Source organism: Triturus cristatus, chromosome 11, assembly GCF_964204655.1.
Source record: "Triturus cristatus chromosome 11, aTriCri1.1, whole genome shotgun sequence".
Taxonomy (NCBI): Eukaryota; Metazoa; Chordata; class Amphibia; order Caudata; family Salamandridae; genus Triturus; species Triturus cristatus.
The window spans coordinates 578,215,312-578,234,419 of record NC_140594.1 but is presented as its reverse complement, the minus strand read 5'-3'; the positions used below and the strand labels follow the sequence as shown (position 1 = coordinate 578,234,419).

The following is a 19,108-nucleotide window of genomic DNA, read 5'->3' as shown; positions in this document are numbered from 1 at the left end:
GTGAAGAAGAGGGACTGTCCATCTGGTGCTGTTGAGAGATCCCGGGCTGAAAACCATGCTGAGAGAGTTCAAATCGAAGAGAACTTCAGTCTTAATGGCTCACCTGAGGTGCGACTGGTTGTATCTTAAGAGCTGTCGTGTGTAACATGTGTATAGAGATAATGTTAAATTTGGAAAAACGTATAAATATGGAAGAACAACAACTGGAAAAAGCATTGAAAGTATCCGAGCAAGAGTACAGTGCCACCCCATCCACCCCACCACTAACATTCCTACGTAAGGTGATGGCTTTGAGGGCTAAATCTAATGCTGTGGCCTCCAACAAAGCACAGGTGACTCTGCTTTGCCTCAGGAAGACCGTCCATGACCAAGTTAATGAGGTAGGCCCAAATCTAGCATGTCTGTTAAGGCAGAAAATAGAATCAACCTACATGCTCAAATGTTTAGGTCCTGACTGGTAAACTAGTAACATCCGAAGAAGATAAAGTAAATGGAGTACATGACTACTACATCTCTCTATCGGGCCGAGACCCCCTCTCCCCTTATCCAGGGACACCAAGCAAGAAGCCTGCTTAGAATCAGCACCTCTCCCCACACGGACACTTGACCATCAAGAAAGTAATTTAGGTTCCTATTGTGATGTCCATAAAGAGCACCAAGATCAGCAAATCCATGTATGCTGATGGTTTAATTGGGATTTTATTTTAAGGTCTCACGCCTGTGTTGCACTGCACAGCAGTGCTCGCGCAGCGCGAGACCTTTAGTGAGTGAAAAACAGAGTTTTAGCACTGGCCTAGGAATCGCACACGCTCGTGCGTGTGCGATTCCTTATGTGCTACCACATTGGCCTTTGTGTGTGTCTTTTTTTAAAAGACTGCACGCAATTGGCCACGGCCTATTGGTGTCTATTACACGCTTGGTGCGCGTAACAGACACCAATAGGCCATGTGGTTTCAATTATCGTGCCCAGACACGGGCGCGATAATTGAAACCACTCCCTGGCTTTTTTTTTTTGGATCCCTTTCACAGGGAAGCAAGTAAATGAAAGAAGCCGTGTTTTGTTCAACGCCACTTTCACCCGGCTTGTATTTTTTTGCAGTTATCGACCTCAAAATCATGAAAGGCTACCTCAGGCCTGTCAGAATCTCCACCTGGAACATGTGGCTTCACGCAGATATCAGGCGCTTTACTCACTGAGCTATCCTACCAGCTATGCATAATCCGTACAAACGCAAGCCTTTCTCAGATAAGAAATGGTCACAACGAAAAACTCTTAACGTAACTGCGAAATAAATAAAAGAGGTGAATCTAATATTATCATCACAACAGTGTATGTGATAATAGACACTGCAACCGAAGGGCCGCTACTACAGGTTGCTGATTCGTACGCACGTGCACATGATCTGTTAATATTACCAAAGTTAATATGTTAATATTACCAAAGTTGACTGTGTGCACTTTATCGACATCAGAAGGATAAAAGACTTTCATCTCGCGATTTGACTCTGTTGGTTTCGCTTAGATCTCTGCAGCACGCACCTGACTCTCTGAGCTACTTTAGCAGGTGTGCACGAGCTATCGCGACCCCCAAAGTAGTTTAGTTACCATAGCAGATCAGACCTTGATCTAAGTAAAATGAGAAAAGCAACATTCAGAATCATCATAACCTACCGGGGGGCGTTGTATCCGGGGACCCCTCGCCAGCGCCGCGTTGCGCAGCTCTCCTCCCGCAGCGAGCGGTGCACACGTCCCTCCGCCCTGGGCGTGAACCTGCCCTCCCGCGGGGAGTGGGGCGCCCCACCCTCCGCCCCCGGCTATCACGCCCAGTCCGGGCAGCTGAACACGGAGCCCTGCAGACAATGGCTTTCTGTCTGCCTGCCCGGGGGCTTTTTTTCTAACTCTAGCAACAACAAAACGCGACTTCCTGCCCGTATCACTACTTCCTGAAAGACTCGAAAGGAAGACAGTTAACTACCATTTACTAACACAATGAACTCTAATATTGGCAACCTTCTCCTCCAACTCATGGGCGCAGTTATCAATGGCGCAGCAGGTGCAGTGGCGCCGGGGCCCAAGGGTGCATACATGCCAACATTTAAGAACAGCCAAGCGGAAATTTCAAACAAGCATTTGTAATGCAATAGATCTCGCATTACTGAAAGTTTGAGCTATTGGCGTTGTATTATTGTTTGTAACAACAATAGCTCAAACTTTCAGTAATGCGAGACCGATTGCATTGCAAATGCTTTTTTGTATCTTTGGCAGTACCTCTTTTGTACCATGTGCCTATCTCTCCGAAAGGCATCTAGTTCTGAACTTGTAATAAGGTTCCTTGGCAATCCAAAGTATGACCAAACCAGGACTTCGCATTGAAATGGCTAGACTGGATTAATATTGTTCAGAGACGCATAATTAGTATTTTTTTAAAACACTGTAATTAATACGCAGTGGTCGAAGTGGGGGGAAAAAAGTAGGGGAACTGTGGGCGAAGAATCAGAGGGCGGGAATAACCCGTGGATTGGGTCAGTGGGCGGAGTCAGAGGTGTGGCAGAAAGAGCAAAATATCCCAATTTTAAGTATTTGTTTCCCATTTCACTAACAGGTTACAGCTTATTACGTTATTTAATTTAACCAATGGATACACGTGTTTATTTAAGGTTTGATGTGAGTTATTGACATTAAAATACATTCCCAAAGTGGGATACGTTTCAGATCACAGAATGTTCCAAACATCCTGAAAAGTGGAATCTCAAGTCATTTGTCTCCCAGCCATGGAGTTTCTGTCATCAGCACTTCTCCCTTTTTCCACAAGAGCAGTTCAAACATGAATGGCAAAATATCCTAGTTGTAACTGCAATCACTGAAGTGCACCTAGAGGAGAAACTGCCCTCCCTATTCTTTCTGTAAATGCAGTCACAAAAGTGCATCTGTACGACAAACTGCCTTTCTTTTTGTAAATGCAATCACAGAAGTGCATCTCAAGGACAAACTGCCATTTTCTTTTTAGGTCGAGCCTAGAGCCAGAGTGCATGTGCTGCTCTGCAAGACTTGTTGTGGTGGAGTAACAAATAGAAGCCCCGCCCACTCTCCGCCCATATTTGCCATTGGCTTGTGTCATTGTCTGGCCATAGTAGCGACTGGCCCCTTTACTTCGGTTGTTACACGGTACGTGTTATTTAGACTTTGAGCACCATTTTCTTTAATGAGGTTCTCCTACTTCAAGCAGGACATGCTTTGGTGCCTTCCTTACCCCCGCCCTCCCTACTGTTGTCCGTGCATTCTCCTGCCCTCCCGCCCTCCCTCCCATTGTCTGTACCTTCTCCCCAACCCCCGAACCTGTCCGTGCTTTCTCCCCGCCCTCCCTCCCGTTGTCCATGCCTTCTCCCCCCGCCCTCCTGTGCTCCGTGATACCAGCCATTTGCAATGCAATAGGTCTTGCATAAATGCGAGACCTGTTGCATTGCAAATGCTTGTTTCCAATATCAGCATTGCTCTCAACTGGGAAGCAGAAAAAGACCCCAGATTATGCTAATTTTAGATCCCTATTTCACTTTTGAACATAGATGAAAAATTCTTTATTACTTTTCTGGCGAACTATTTGTACTCCCTTCTACCAGGTGTTATACACTAGACCAACCAGACTTCGTAACGGATCATCAAATGCAGCATCAGACAAATAGTCCACCTATTAGAAAAGGTCAAAGAGAAGGCAGTACCTGCTGTGTTGCTATTATTAGATACAGAAAAAACCTTTGATGGTGCAGACTTGAACTTCCTTTGGCACATACTTCAGGGAGTCGGACTGGGGCCAAGGTTCATTTCCGTGGTAATAGCAGGCTATCTCTCATCTACATCTAGAATACGCTTGAATGTTACATCATTGCAACACCTTCAACTAGGTAGAGGAACAAGGCAGGGTTGTCTCTTTTCCCCTCAGCATCAAGTCCTGTGCAAAAAAGATAAGAGATGACAATAAGATAACCAGGATCCCAGACATCCAGGAGCCCAGAGATCCACAGCAATGTTTCACTTAAATTTTTGTCCCTTAATTCTACCTTTATCTACCTGATAAAACAATTAGTGTCCTTTGAGAGATTGTCAGGATTCAAAATCATCATAGCTCAATCAGAAATCCTAAACCTGTTATCTTAGGTGAAAGTGGAGACTCTTCAGATATCCACTTTCTTTCGGTGGGCTACTAGATCCATTAAATACTTGCATGTTAATATTACTCCAGCAGTGGCAGATCTCTGTAAAGCAGATTACTCCAGACACCTAGCTGATCTCTATAATGACCTCAGACCATGGTCTCACCATTTTCTCTCGTGGATGAGCCAAATTCATGTACTAAAAAGGAATGTTACTGGGGGTCTTCTATTTTAGGCCCTGCATATAGTGATGAAAGGGCTTCTTCATAGATCTGAAAAAACTAGTACTCCGCATGATGTGGATGTGATTACCCACAACATCCCAGCCACCCAAGAGATAAAGGAGGTCTAAACCTCCCAAGATTTTCATGGGTTCTATAGAGCAGCCTAGTAATGGGTTTTAGGAGATTGGTCCCGGACGGTGGCCTTATATGGATGATTCCTAGCTGGAGGCTAACATTGGAATTTAGCCTGCTTACCAATTGGAAGATAGGCCTTCTAATGTTGAATTAATTACTCCTGTGAATACTCCCTCTCAATCTGGGACTCAGTTTTCATACAAACCAGCCTTCCCATGTTCCACTTTTCATATAGCACATCCACTCCAACCCCTCTTTTTTGCCAGCCTAGTCCCCTCAGCCTTTTGAAGTGGAAGGTGGGAGGGAAGGATGTACCATGATTGCATAGATTTCATATTTATGCAGTACAGCCACCATCATATTAAGAGGCAAGCAAGCGTTCAGCCTAGGTGAAACTTGAAGATTCCAGTATGCCCAATTGAGACACCATATGATGCATAGAGAAGCTAAAGCAGTGGTTACGAGAGCCCGCAAACAATGTAAGAAATTAATCGCATTAGTTGATTGCTCAGAAGACACAATCTCTAACATCTGTAAAATATTTAGCGATGCTGCCCGAGTCTGTGCTGGGCCTCTATGAACTCTGGCAAAATCTTAGTAAAGGGATCAGCTAACGTTTAAGGAAGGAAAGCTCACTGTAAGGAGATGATCGACTGGTCCTTATCTGGTGATCCTTTCACCAGTTTACTCAGTTGGAGAGGATGTGAGTTGTTTGGGAACTTCCAACATATATGATGGGATTCCCCTTCATTAAACCCTTCTGGAAAGAACTACCTGTGGCCATGATGGAGATCTTGCGATGATATTTGGCATCTGCTCCCTCCTTCTAGGACACCAGTCTAAAGCTCTAGTGTGAAACTGTCTTGGAGTGGCGAAGCTAACTTTAGCCTCTCAATGGGAAAATAAGAATTGCCCCTAACTTAACACAGCAACCCCTCCGTCTATGGAACTAACTGGTTGTTGAGTTCTTACAGAGAGTACGCTTCGACAAATATAACAAATATGAAGCTGTATGGACACCTCTGCTGCCAGACATTTTAGCAGGCAATCCCGACTACCTTCTGCCCTGTCCTCCAAGCTGGAAACCTCTAATCTTGTTTGTATATTGGTGGTGGAGTAAAGACAGGCATGAAGGGTGAATTACAACATGCCTTGGATTAGCTAGACCTTAATTTGAGCAGAGCCGTCATTCAACTACAGCTTTATGATAATCTGATCTAACTGCATACCTTATTTAATAACTACTGGGGTTTATTTGGCAGTGACACGTGAGGGGTGTTAGAAATCGTGGAAGAATGTTACTGATGTTCTTGTTATAGTGCTATGTTGTTAATTAGCATCTCCAATGCTGGAAGAATTGGTAGTCTCTTTTCATTTATTTAAACTTTAATAAAAAAGAGTGCTTAAATCAAAAAAAGATCATAGGGAGGAGTGAAGAGAGATTTAAAAATAGAGAATATGAGAGGGACGGCGATCAGCTGCAGGGATTTTAGCCAAGCCCAAAGAGAGAAGTAGCCACTGAAAGAAGCCTTATTCTCTCTGTCCTTTACCTGGGCAAGTATTCTGTTCGCCATGTGGAGGAAGTTAATTAGGAGTCTGGACCGTGAGAGATCGGACACAAGCCAATAATTTGGTATGGGAGTAGTCAATCTGAGGAAGCCCTAGTTACATGATTGCATGGGATTGAATAGCGTGGGTTCTCATGTCGAGGGAAGAGAATGCTGGTAGAGACTACTACATGCGTAATATGTGCAAAAATACCTACATTGAGAAGGGGGAAGACATTTTTTGTTTGTATCAATGCGAAACATCACAATTCAGTTCAAATGTGTATAGCTATAATGATAGATCTTAAACATCAATTTTACAACTGATGGAAAACCCTGCAGGAGGTGGGATACATTGAACTATAGTTGGCAATGGGAAGAGAATTCTCTCCTGCGCCAAAGGACCAATTAATTCCTAACATGGTGTCAAATCTTTATGCTGGATGAAGAGCGCGTCTGCAACTGATCTAAGCCTTTTCCTCCTTGCCGATTCACTATTACACTCCTTGGAAATTTGAGCAAACACATTTCCATAAGATTTTGTGATTATTCATATAGTTATGAGGCCATGTCCATTTGCAGAGATTACTTTAATTTAAAATAATTTTGTGTGGGATATTTCTTGCTTTCTACATACTTAACCATAGGACATTCTGCATTCTTCATTTAGCCTACCAGTGTTGCTTACTGTATTGAAGGGTCTTCAAATGAAAATACATTTATCTAGAATGTCTAGCTATAGCGTAGGAGCTTGTATAGCATTGTTCCAAAAGCAAAAATGTTTGACATAATTGCAAGAATTAAGCTATTTCTCATTAAAACAAATCTAGCACTGTGCATCCTCTCCTTACGTTTTTCAGATGTATCCCATTTTTTCCATCCACTGAGCTGGACAATCCTGCACTGCAAGTTGTGGGCGTTCTATTTTGGCTTTGTCAACAACAGAGCTGTATTCTCATGTCACAGGGACACCCAAAGTGTGCCTCAAAATATCTGTGTGAGAGTGGCTACCACCTCTAGGATATTCTAGGTTCAAAGTCTGGTTTTCATCTATACCCCTGTATGGAGACTATTTATTGTCTTTTGGCAGTGAACAAATGTCCAGCTAATTTTCCTTGCCTGCATCAATTATGGAAGAGGTATGCTTGTGGAAATATGGGTTGTGTATTTTATGAGTGGACTAGTGAAAGGTGGTCTCTTTATGTTTCAACTGCTGATGTTCATCCTGGACTTTCCAGTCTTCACAAACACTCTTCCTTTTGCCCTTCCTGAAATTTGTATATGTAGTGGGTCAAGTGGAGGTAGCCACCCTTTTCCCTTTGTCCGGTGTAAGTTTCCAGACCATGGTTCAAAAATACGCATCCCCGCCTATTTTCTGCAGTTTTGGCATCTTCTTAGGCAAAAGGTGGATGCCTCATTTGCCGGTAATACCTCAACTTACCATAACTGGTGTGAATTGGAACTCCACTCTGAAGACTGTGAGAGCGGATCAGCAACCGAGACAGGATGCTCCTTCACGATTATTATAGCCTGCACAGTTATGGCCAAAGCAGACCCACTGGATGACTCTGGCATCTTTACTTGACCACCAGAAGAGTAGAAGTACTAGACCCTTTGCACCTCAACTGAGTTAATGTTTAGCATGGGGTGCCCACTGTACTGGTGTAGAGAGCCTAGCCTGTTGCGAGGCCCTTTGCTGAACACCCATAAACCATGGGATTCAAGCTGTAGCTCATTGATAAGGCCTTTGTAGGCTGAAACCGGTCTGTGGTTGCTTGTGTTCCCATTTGGAGGGGATCAGGCCTGGCTGTTCAGAGAGAACTGTTTGTATCGAAGCACGATCATGGATTGATTTACATATGGCCAGTCTGTGGCTAGACTGAAGGAATGGTGGGTGCCAATTATTTTAGGAGTGGCAGACACAAACGTAGACTGGCCAGGCCCTGCTGAGCTCCCCTGTGTGTGCAGCCCTGATTGCTCACCTTATAAATATTCTCCAGGCACCAAATTGAATCTGAATCTTTTCCCCAGCAATAGCTCTCCAGAGCCTGCCGCCAGTAAGCACCGTGTAATTTAGTCGCTAATCTACCCACCCCAGATGTGACAACATTGAAATATAGATGATTTCTGGCATGCTGATGTGGAAGTCTGTTTTCCAATGTTTCGTAAACAAAGTTACTGAGCTCTTCTTAACACATTAATGAAATTACTCACCTTTCAGATGTAGTTAGGTGAAATATCCTCTCCTAAGCTTGCAGGGTTCAAACCATGGTGCAGAAGTAAAGAACATGAACCTCTTGGCCTGCAACTCCAATTCATTGATGCACCCAAAGGTCATCAGAGAACAGGTGGCCACGCTATTTTTGTTTCAGGCCCCCAATGATACACCGAGTTGTTGCACTTCAGTTAATTCCCCAGACCTGGAGCAATCTCTCAAGATTTTTTCCCACAAAAACATTGTAGGGAGTAGGAATCCTCCTTCCACAAGGATACAGTCCTGATCCTGAGGTCTTTCAGACATCTGACTCTGTTCCTGGACGCTAGGCTCTTCCTCATCTTCATTGCTGCTTCAGACATTGAAAACGATTAAACCGGAAATCCTAACTCAGAAGACCCCACACAGGTCGACGTCTTCTTGCAAGCCAGGCTGAATATCCCTGTGCCACTTCCCAAGTGTGCACCAGCTACTGTGGATTTGGCGATTCCTGCATCTCTCCGACCCTTCCAGACTATGCGCTTCTATTTGGCTTTGCTTCTGGCAAAGCCTGTGCCCTGCAAGGTGCTGACCACTTGTTCTCGGCCCTGTCTATGATGCTAACACATGTGCTCCCTCTGAGGCAATTTTCGCATTGCCTTCAAAACTCTCAAAGTTAGAAGACATTATTTTGCTGGCAACTGAAAAAGTTTTGACTTGTTTTGATGAGCCGATCGTGTGTCATCCTAACTCCCGCATTCCAATCATGTGACACTTTAGGTGACTAAATCGCCAAACCACACCAAGAATTAGCACCTATGAGTTTACCACAGAGCCAAGAACTCCATCATCTAGACTTTTTCCTTACATTTGGAAGCACAATGTGGATGGAAATCCATATTGAGGAATTGAAGAACCATTGGAATACACCTTGCAGAGGCCGTGATGGGATTAGGTTAGAACCAAATCCCCCATCACTCTTTCGCGCAATTACCTGGGTAATGAGATGATAGAGGCAAGTGTGAGGAGCATCGGTTGACAGTAGAAAGTTTGGCTTCCCAAATGAGCAACAGTAAGAATAAAGGACAAAGAAGAGAGTGCATCTAGGTCCGTGGAGAGAACATGAGAAGAAATAAGGAGAATGGGCAGAGATGGATGAACAAGGAGAATGATCCAATTTGTCCTCCTAGAAGCCAGTGCACTATCACAGATCACTGCAAGGGCCTCTAACATGAAGGCAATGCAAAGAACCAAGTGAAACTCTTGGTGGGATGTCTGAACTTTGACAGAAAAGATGGACATTTTACAAAAGGAGGTGAGAAGGGACAGTAGGGCAAACATGAAAGTTTGAAATAGGATGGCACTTGGGAGAGTCTGGTTAAAGAGCAGCTTCACTGTCGGTGATCTTGTTTTTATGCAGATACAACAATGTTGTGTAAAAGAAGAATAGCTTCAACCACCACAGTAACCGATTTCCCAGCAAGAATTAAATTGAGACGTGACAGCACTGCATCCTACTCAGGCTAAGTCCTACACCCACAGGAAAGAGAAGACAGTAATTTCCCAAGAGAAAGCAAAAAAGTAGACTCATTCACCAAAACATGCAAAATAATATGCATTCATACCCCAGAAAACACAGCAATCCCTTAAGAGACACAGAACCAGGAGTTCAGCCCTTAGCCAGCAGAGCTTTTTGCATCCTTAGCCTAATCAAGGATGAATAAGACATGCATAAGCGCTTGAATAATGTATAAGTATGAAGTCACGAATACTGATGAATACTGGACCGTTATAATTGTAATGCAACCCAAAAACTATTGAAATGTATACTGTACCTGCTTACTAATTGATTTCAATAAAAATTGTGTTTTAAAAAAAAAGCCAGCAGAGCTTTTGCATAGACTCATGTCTCAGACAAAAGCATGCAATACGAGATACCTAGATGTACCAGGCCTGAAAAGCCTGAGTTGACACAAACTGCCAGGTGTTCACATCAAATTGCACTTTTATCCTTAATGAAAAACTTACAGGTTTGTTCATTACAAAGCAGTGATCCATCAGGCGGTAGATAGTTCATAAGCACTGGCCTCACACAGCAGAGCTAACTTCAGTTTTTACAGATCATGCCAGTGATACATTTTCACTGCAAAGCTGATGGTCATGTTACACAGTTTTTGCTGCTATTAAATATAAGCATATCTAGGACAAACCATGTTGTCTGTAACTTGTCTCCAATCCAAGTCTTAATGTTCTGTCTGCTTTGTCCCCCATAACCCATCTTGTGTTCAGGTCTGTAAGTATGACTTCGTCGAGGTGCGTAGTGGGCTGACTGCGGACTCTAAGCTGCACGGGAAGTTCTGTGGTGCAGAAAAGCCCGAGGTGATCACCTCGCAGTACAACAATATGAGGGTGGAGTTCAAGTCTGACAACACTGTCTCCAAGAAGGGCTTCAAGGCACAGTTCTTCTCAGGTATGTTGACCAGCACCTCAGTAAGCGCTCTTTGCTGTTCTTGCTCGATCCTTCACTTCTAACCAGGAGTGCTTTGGGTGGGTAGCGCAGTCCATGCTTTCAGATTTACGAGGCTTTTGATTTAACAACAAACCTGATGTTGTCCTTCTTGTTGGACCAACCATCCCACAGTCTTCCCTACCCGTTCTTAATTGCATACTATTAAGAATGCAGGTTGCTCACCTCTTTGGGGATTGATTTGCTCCATTGTGACCTTTTTCCTGAGTTCCCATTCCTCGTTAGTTTGGTAGTTATTCCTCTTTGTTGAGATCTTTCTTGCAGTCCCCCCCACCTCTTCCTTAATGTGAGTCTGAGATCAGTCCTTTTTCCTAAAATCAGCAAATATCCTTAACCTGGTGTTTTTATCCTCTGTTCAGTCTTCTTTTCTAATATCCGTCCATCTCATCCTTATTCCAGAGTTTCTTACCTTTGTTCAGTCCCACAGGTCTCTTGTTTGAATCATCCTTATTTCTAGATTATTAGCTCTCTCAGTCCCCTTTCCTAAATTCCCTCAATCCCATCTTTAATCATTGTGTTGTTAACCTGTGTTTAGTCCTTTTTTGGGAGGTCCCTCGATCTCATTTATATTCTAGGTTTATTACTCCTTTTTCAGCCCTCTTTCAAAACGTCTCTTCCTCTCATCCTTTTTCTGCAATACCTCTATCCTGTATGACACTTTTTTGACGCTTATTGCTGGTGTTTCTGAGTTCTTGGTACACAGGGCTCCCTATTGGATGACAAGCCACAAACCCCCAAAGGCACATGAGAAATTCAGTTTGAGAATTTGCAATTCGTCTGTCATCATACTGGCTTTCTCTAGTTCCCTATTGGACCCTTGAAGGGCTACGTCTGTGAATTATGTATTTTATTTCTGGAGTGGCAATGAAAGTGTGGCCAGATTAGAAAGTATTATGTGTCTGCTAGCAGTGTTGTGAAAAGTTGAATAAACATTTGTTTATCGGTAGATGAGATGGAAATGTATTTAATTGCAAGGATAAGAGATGGTGTGGAACATAGTGTCTATGAGGCTTTATAGTATTGTCTAAAACTTTGACGTTTCTGTGGAGTACCTGTCAAAATCCTGATAGGGTGAAAACAGCAAAAAATGTACGTAAATTAGTGAGATATTGTTAGGTTGTCCAAAATGTACTGCTGCTGATCATTAAACTCGGGCATCTTCTTATAGGATGTCAGCTACGACTTCCATGATAAACCGCTTCCAGGCAGAGCACAATTTCCCTGCAGCTCACAAAGCCGACTATCATAATTTATGACCTCCTATATACACAAAGCCCTTTATCCTGGGCTTTTTGCTATTCATAATGGCAATTAGTTTTACAGAGGTCTCTAAGTGGAGTGATCCCCAAGTTCCAACAAGCCCACCTTTCTGCTTCTTACTCCTTGCCCCTCTAAATATGCCAGCTCTTGGGTTATCTACTGTTATGGAAAGCTATGGCCCGTTATAGCACCATGATGGCTGTTGGTGAGTGTGCATTTTATAAGTACTGATAAAATGTACAAAGATTTTTCTGTGATGGTAACAATGCCTACTAGCTCATTTAAAATGGTAACTCCTTTCTCAGACAAAAAAATGACACTCTGCCTAAACACAATTAGATTCCCTCCCTATTGTATTGTCCAAACCCAGATTGATTTATGATGGAGACTTTTGTAGTGTGTTCAGAATTAATCCAGGTTTACTTTTCATTTTTTGGAAAGAGTGGCAGAGGGGACTGTACTTGTCCTATGAGAAGCAGTAAGAAAATCACGTAGAGGTTTCCGAGTCTCACTCTTTCAAAATTCTCTCATTCTCATCCTTACACATGGGTTTGTTCCCTGTGTTAATGCCTTGTGTTAAGATTCCTCTATCTCATCCATATTCTGAGCTGCTATTCCTTGTCATTCCTCCTTCCTGGAATCTCCTCTAAGACCTTTATTGCTTAGATTTGCTTCATTTTTATTAGTTATGTTTGATGAGGTCGCATGTTGGATTACAGCACTTCAGTTCCAAAGATATTGACTCTTAACCGGAGGTTTGTTTCTTTCTTATCAGTCCACTTTTGGGAAATCCCCCTCTCTGATCCATATTTTGGTAGTTGTGTTGTCTTACTGGAACTCGGTCTGTTGTCCCTACTGATTGGCTGCTTCCTCCCCCACCTCCATGGCCAATGCCCACTGTAGAGTTGTACATCCCTCCCTGATGTAGCTGCTACTTACATCACTGCAAAATTTAAAAGGGCTGCGATCTGAACCTACTATAATTTGAGCTTTAGCTTATACCAGTCCTCTCACCAACATCTTCTAGAGTCTGGTGGATATGGTTATTGAACACCACCTGCCCGTGCAGTCTGTTTTTACCCTGCGACTTACTACAAAATTGGTACATTTGCTATGAGATTAACCTGGCGTTTCCTGCCCCGGCTACTCTATCATGGAAGACTGCAAATATTTTATTTAAAATGGGTGATATTCAGAACAGAAGCAGGTTCATGGCATTCATTTAGAAACGTTTATTTTGTTCATCTCACGATGCTCTCTGCTTTTGAGATTATGTTCTTGTCTCCCTCCACCCAGTCTGATAAAGGGACTGCGCCTCTCTCCGCCTCCTCCTGCTAACACAGCCTGGTCTGAAAGGCCATCTGCTGCTGTACTCCTTTTGCATGTCTCCTGATGCTCAGCTTGCCCAGGCATGGCAATTTGTTGCTTCGCTTACTGATTTTGACATTGCCTTCCCTTGCTGTGCCTTTGAGGTCAAGTGTGGCATCCAGCTTCCTACTACTCCACAGTTGACAAACTGACCCTGCTTGCCTTTTTGCATACTAGATGAGGGTGGCATCTTCGTTCTGAGTGGAGGGAGAGGCCAGGTTTAAGTTCTTGCTTTGTTTTGCAGTTCCCTTGAACTGAAATTCTCACAGACCAGTATATTATTGTTACTGGTTCTCAGTATTAATGTTGATTAATGCTAGAGATTGAAGGTGAGCCATCCTGTTGGTGAATGGGGAGATTCTAACAACAATCTGGTTCTTTTGAAATGCTGAAAAGTGCTGGACAGAATAAGTTGTGTATCAAGTATTAAACTGAAATGTGAGTGAATCTGCCCAAGTCCTGTCACCATATAAGGTCTAGCGAGGCACCATTACCTGCTTGCCCTGTGTGTGTATGTGATTTTGTTTTTATTTGCAATGAGTTCTCTCTTGACTGTGGAGATCATAACCTCCTGGTTTTGCAGAAAACCTATCTCCAGTTACTGCAGAGTTTGAACTAAAACAAGAACTAAAAGAACCTGCTGAGTTCCTCAGGCTAAGGGTTCGTGGCTCTAAGGCACACAAGCTCGGACTACTACCAGGGTGTTTGGAACATTCCTTAAGGCTTGAACTGTTGCACTGTGCAAGGAAAATGAATTCTGCATGGAGGACACTAGTTGGCATCCAGTCCATATGCATGAGATCTCTTGGTCACCAAATACCTTTGATAGCTGAAGTGTCGATTGCTGAACTCTGCCAACCCTTACATGAAAACCACCCTTCAGATGTTGAGAATGTGGTAGTAATCTGCTTGGCTGAGGAAACCATTCCAGGAACAACTAAGATGACTGACGCAGGACACAAGGCTGTGTTAAGCATATAGAATCACCCTACAGAAACTGTGGTAAGTATCTACTTCCCTCCTCTGTCCCTCACTCTGCCCTGCATTCCACCTCCATCTCTGCTGTCTCTTAGCTGAAGAGTATTCTGCCAGTTCTGGTGGATCCCTCTTTACATCCCTCATATCAAGATGTATTCCTTCTCCTGTGATATCATCTACCGAAGTGTCATTGAACCACAGTCTTGGTGATATGTCTGACGGTCGACTGAGAATGGGAGATGGTGGAATCTTTACATTGTTACTTGACAGCCAAGATCCATTTGCAGTTAGACTTTAAGAGGTATGTCAAGGATACAATATTGCCAGTGTTTATCTTAGTGAGGCATTATTTTCCTAAAGGTAGTCCTTCTCTCACATGTTGAGACAATGCTTAAACATGTGACTGCAAGTATAAGATGCTGAAAGCATCTGAGTGGATGTAGCATATCATAAATCTCAGCTGTGTCTGTGATAAATCAAATGGGAAGGTGATGAGAGTTCATAGAACCCTATTAGCCACCAACCGATAGTGGCCTTTACTGAAGTCCTGCCAGGTGGTCTTAGCTGAGAAGTAACCATTAGTGTCTTTGCTTCTGCATTTTTAGCTAGTCTAAAGGGAGTAGTGTGCCCTCAAAACTATTCTCATGACTTTGTATGGAATGTGGTAAGATTCAAGCAGAGTTCAGGTAGTCTAGAAAGGTCTTAGTCCTCTGATGTAAGCCACTAAAGTTGAAGTGTTAAGACAAGCAATGAAACAGTAAATTAATTAAGGTTATGTGAGGTCTGGATAGACCGTAGGCACAAAATTAATGTAGGTTATATAAGGTCTATATAGACTGCAAGCACAGTGAAAAATCAAATTGTAGGAACTGTGTGCAATCAGACAGTTGTCTGTAGTGAGAAAATTGGCTTAATTCATATACCTAAACTGGGATTGGCCCTCTGGTTCTGGAGATCTTGGTTTTCTGTGCAATTGTTTGTGCATACACTCTTCTTACCCTGACTGTGGGCTTACATACTCCCAATCTGTCCAGTCAAAAATCTATGAATATATCAACACCAAATTCTCTGTTGTGAGCAGGCTTCCAGAATGTTTCCGGCCTCTTATGAAGTTTAAATTTCATATTATTGAAAAACAGTACTTCTGATTTAGTGGATAAACAAATAAAGTACAGCATATCAAAACACTTGGATTACCAGAAGAAAGAGACTGGGTTGGTGGGAAGGGAGATTTGGGGAGGGGAAGCCCATAGTACATCTTCAAGGTTCCTGTTCCACCAACTTTGTAGTTCCCATACCTACCCCATTAAGAGGTGGGTAACCTATGATTGGCCACCATTAGAGCCTCTGCCGGCTCCACCAGTGGTCTGTGGTTGCAGCAACCCACCTGGCAAAGGGGTTGCTGCGTCTGATGTCTTGGAAGGTTCATTCCGTTTTGGGGGCATGAACAGGGAAGATCAACATTAGCGCTCATGAGTGGGTAGAAAACTCCCTGCTTGTCAAGACCATTGTGTTTTTTTTTCAGCAGTAAACCGCACTTTGGGGGATGACTTCTTCGGACCAAAAAAATGTTGCTTCAACTTGGGGGCCCGCCCAGCATTCATTTCAGATTAAAATGCACTCTTCTTGTTGCTTCGGCAGATGGCCATTGAGATCTTAATGAGCTCCAAGCCTTTGCGGGTGCTATGAATGCATGTAAAAGGGAACAAAGAGACCATTAAATGTCTGTCCCTTCAGTTTCTAAGTCTGTGTCGATCGGATAGCTCTTTGGCACAAAAGTGTGTTCTTCTCATTGATTCCCCATTCAAAACTATTGGCATTAAAACTTTTTTCTGACTTTTACTAGTGCACTACCATGTGCTAAGAGATCTGTGAATCTATGGGAGATCCCACGTGCCACTAAGTAAGGCAATGAAGATGAGATCTTGAGAGGATTTGAGGTAATCCCTTTCAAATTCTTGGCACCTGCAGGCGATTCTTACTTCCAGCTTTTAAATCCAAATGGGTTCTTAGTAGAGTCTTCTGCTTCTTCACAGTAGCACTTAACCTTGCATGCAGCTGGATATGGCCGTGTTCCTGCACGTTTCCCCTTTTCCCTACTTACTTCCATACTTACTGGCACCTGCTCTGCCTCTGTTCGCGCAAAGTCTGCGACTTGAAGAACACTCCTTGCCTTACATAGAATATACACATGGAACATTTTTCTTCCTCTCGTCTCCTTTTCTACCTCTTTGTCTCTCTCTTTCTCGTGCTCCTTTCTGATTTCAGAAAAAAAGTATCAGCAGCTAAAGCAGCAGTCAAAGCAGCCACCCAAGCACCAGCAGAAGCAGCGGACTTCCAGGGGCCGACCCAACATGAAGCTCCGAACCAAAAAAAGGATTCGCCCTCCCTACTGAACCGACTTCACCAATGTAGACCGATTATGTGAGCCCCAAAGTAGCCTGTGGCTCCCTCCTCCCCTATGGGCACTGGAGGACAGCAGCCACTGTTCCGGACACCTGGTGATGCCACGGGGTGGCCCAAGCATGGCGTTACCTGCTCAGACTCTTGTGTCTGATGGGACATTAAAGTGGGACGTTGGTTATTGACTTAACTGGCTTGTAAGGGGCTAGTTGACATTTTGCCAGGCATTTTTGTCTATAGTCTATATTTTGGTTCTGTTGTTCAGTTGGCATCGAAGTCTTCCCTTCACTCCTCTTTGGTCCAGTTGTCTTGTTTCTGTCAATGTCAGTCTGTTAAACAGGTAATGGCTGATGTTTGGGATTTATGTGCCAAGGAAAGCCCTAGGTAAGACATAAGGCAAGTTTTCCAATCCATAAGAGTTGCCATCTTGATATGCTAATCCATGAGGTCTACAGTCTTGTGTGAGCTGAAAACTGGAATTTATGTTGCGTAACAGAATGGCTGGCCACTTGCTGTAGTGAATGTATTTATTTGTTGACATCCTATGAAGATCTTATGACATGTTCAAATGTTTTTGTAATACTTTATTTTTGGGAAAAAAACAAAAGCAACTTGTGCCATAAGTACAGCCTGGTCGATTAAAATCATCATAAAAAAATACAAATCCTAGTTATTTATCTTGCAGCAAAAAACAAGTGCTTTTATTAGACTCGTTCAACAGTGTTCATAGTGATTAGAGGCCAACATTTCTGTCTGAGACCGTTAAATTATGGAGCTTTTAAAATAACGTTCAGATCATTCAACAAAATAAAAAGAGGCATACTCTGAATTTTATATTTATTTCCGGCGCTGCTTCCCAAATGTACATCACTGACTGCATATTATTTCAGTTTGCTGTTCAATTGGGGACTCTAATACAGTCAAGTTTGACATCTGGTTCACTCTTCCTGTCTTGAAGCAATCTTGTTGGGTTTAGCATTCAGACAGCGTTTGCTATTTGTTGTGGAACACCTTGTGACTAAATCAATACATAAAATGGGCCTTGGGTCATCTACTTGCTCATGATAGGATGTCCGTCTTGTCTGTCTCAATTCCTTGTGCTTGATTTGATTACATTATTCCCTGTTCTTGTGTTTGTCCCACCCATACAGCATAGCATCTTTACCATAATTATTTTCAAAAGCATTTGAATTATTTTAAAAACATCAATGAGCATCATAAACATTCACATTAAAGACATATAGTTTGTGTTAGAAATATGGGGTGTCTAGTTGGCAGGCAGTTACCCTGTACAAGTAGGGACCCTTCTTCCTGGGCAGGATAAGGTGGATACACTTCTAAAATTACCCCTGCTCACTCCCTTGGTAGCTTGGCACGAGCAGCCAGGCTTATCTCAGAGGTAGCATGCAAAGCATTTGCACAAAACAAGCAGAAATACAGTGAAAACTCTACAAAAGGACACCACACCAATTATAGAAAAATATCTAATATTTTATCAGTGCAAAAAAAGACCAAAACCGATAAAAAAAAAAAATCCACCACACAGTTCTTAGAAATATCAATAAGCAAGAGTATACTTTAAATAAAGTTGCTTGAAGTGGATTGCTCCGGCGTCGTGAACAACAAATCCAAACAGTTCTGGCTTACCACAGCTTCGCGGGCCAGCTACGGTGTCGGGAAGACCCTCAAAAACAGTATCTTTAGAAATGTAGGGCTTTGGGGACCTTGCAGTGAGCTCCGAAGACCCAGCGTCGGTTCTGGAGTTGCGGCGAGCGGTGCCCTCAAACCACGGTGCAAGCAGTCACATCGATGTTTGCGTGGAGCAGCGTCATCGGGGATACCAGGGAGGTGGAGTGGTTCGAGGCAGTGCAAAGTGTGGTGCCCACAGGTCATGGTGCAAGCAGCGGCTCGTGGCGGTGTCAGGCGTTGTTGGTGAGACCAGGGTTGCGGTGCAAAGTGCGGCCGTGCCCTCTGTGGTGCCTTCAGGACACGGAGCCAGCGACGGGTTGCTTTTTCTTCTGTTGCAGCACAAAACACACAGTGCTGGTAGCAGATGAACTTGAAGTCTTTGCTGTTCCTGAGATGTTTTGAACAGGGGACAAGCTCTACCTCAAGACCTTGGAGAAACTCAAACAAAGAAGTTGCAGAAACTTCAGTCCAGTCCTTTCTCTGCCCAAGATAGAAGCAACCACAGCAAGCCAACGCAGCAAAGCACACAGCAAAGTGGTAGTTCCGCCTCAAAGCTTTCCCAGCTCTTCTTCTTGGCAGGATCCTTGATCCAAAAGAGTTCTAACATTTTGGGGTCAGGGCCCCAATATTTATAC

At 43.3% G+C, this 19,108-nt stretch overlaps 1 protein-coding gene across 1 annotated transcript in view; it reads left to right on the top strand.

Moving 5' to 3' along the window:
* BMP1 (bone morphogenetic protein 1) overlaps window positions 1-19,108 on the top strand; it is a 475,212-nt gene that overhangs the window by 390,633 nt on the left and 65,471 nt on the right. Inside the window, exon 15 of the mRNA XM_085633801.1 lies at window positions 10,538-10,718. Within this exon, the coding sequence (XP_085489927.1) occupies window positions 10,538-10,718 (181 nt within the window). The remainder of the gene's footprint in view (window positions 1-10,537; window positions 10,719-19,108) is intronic.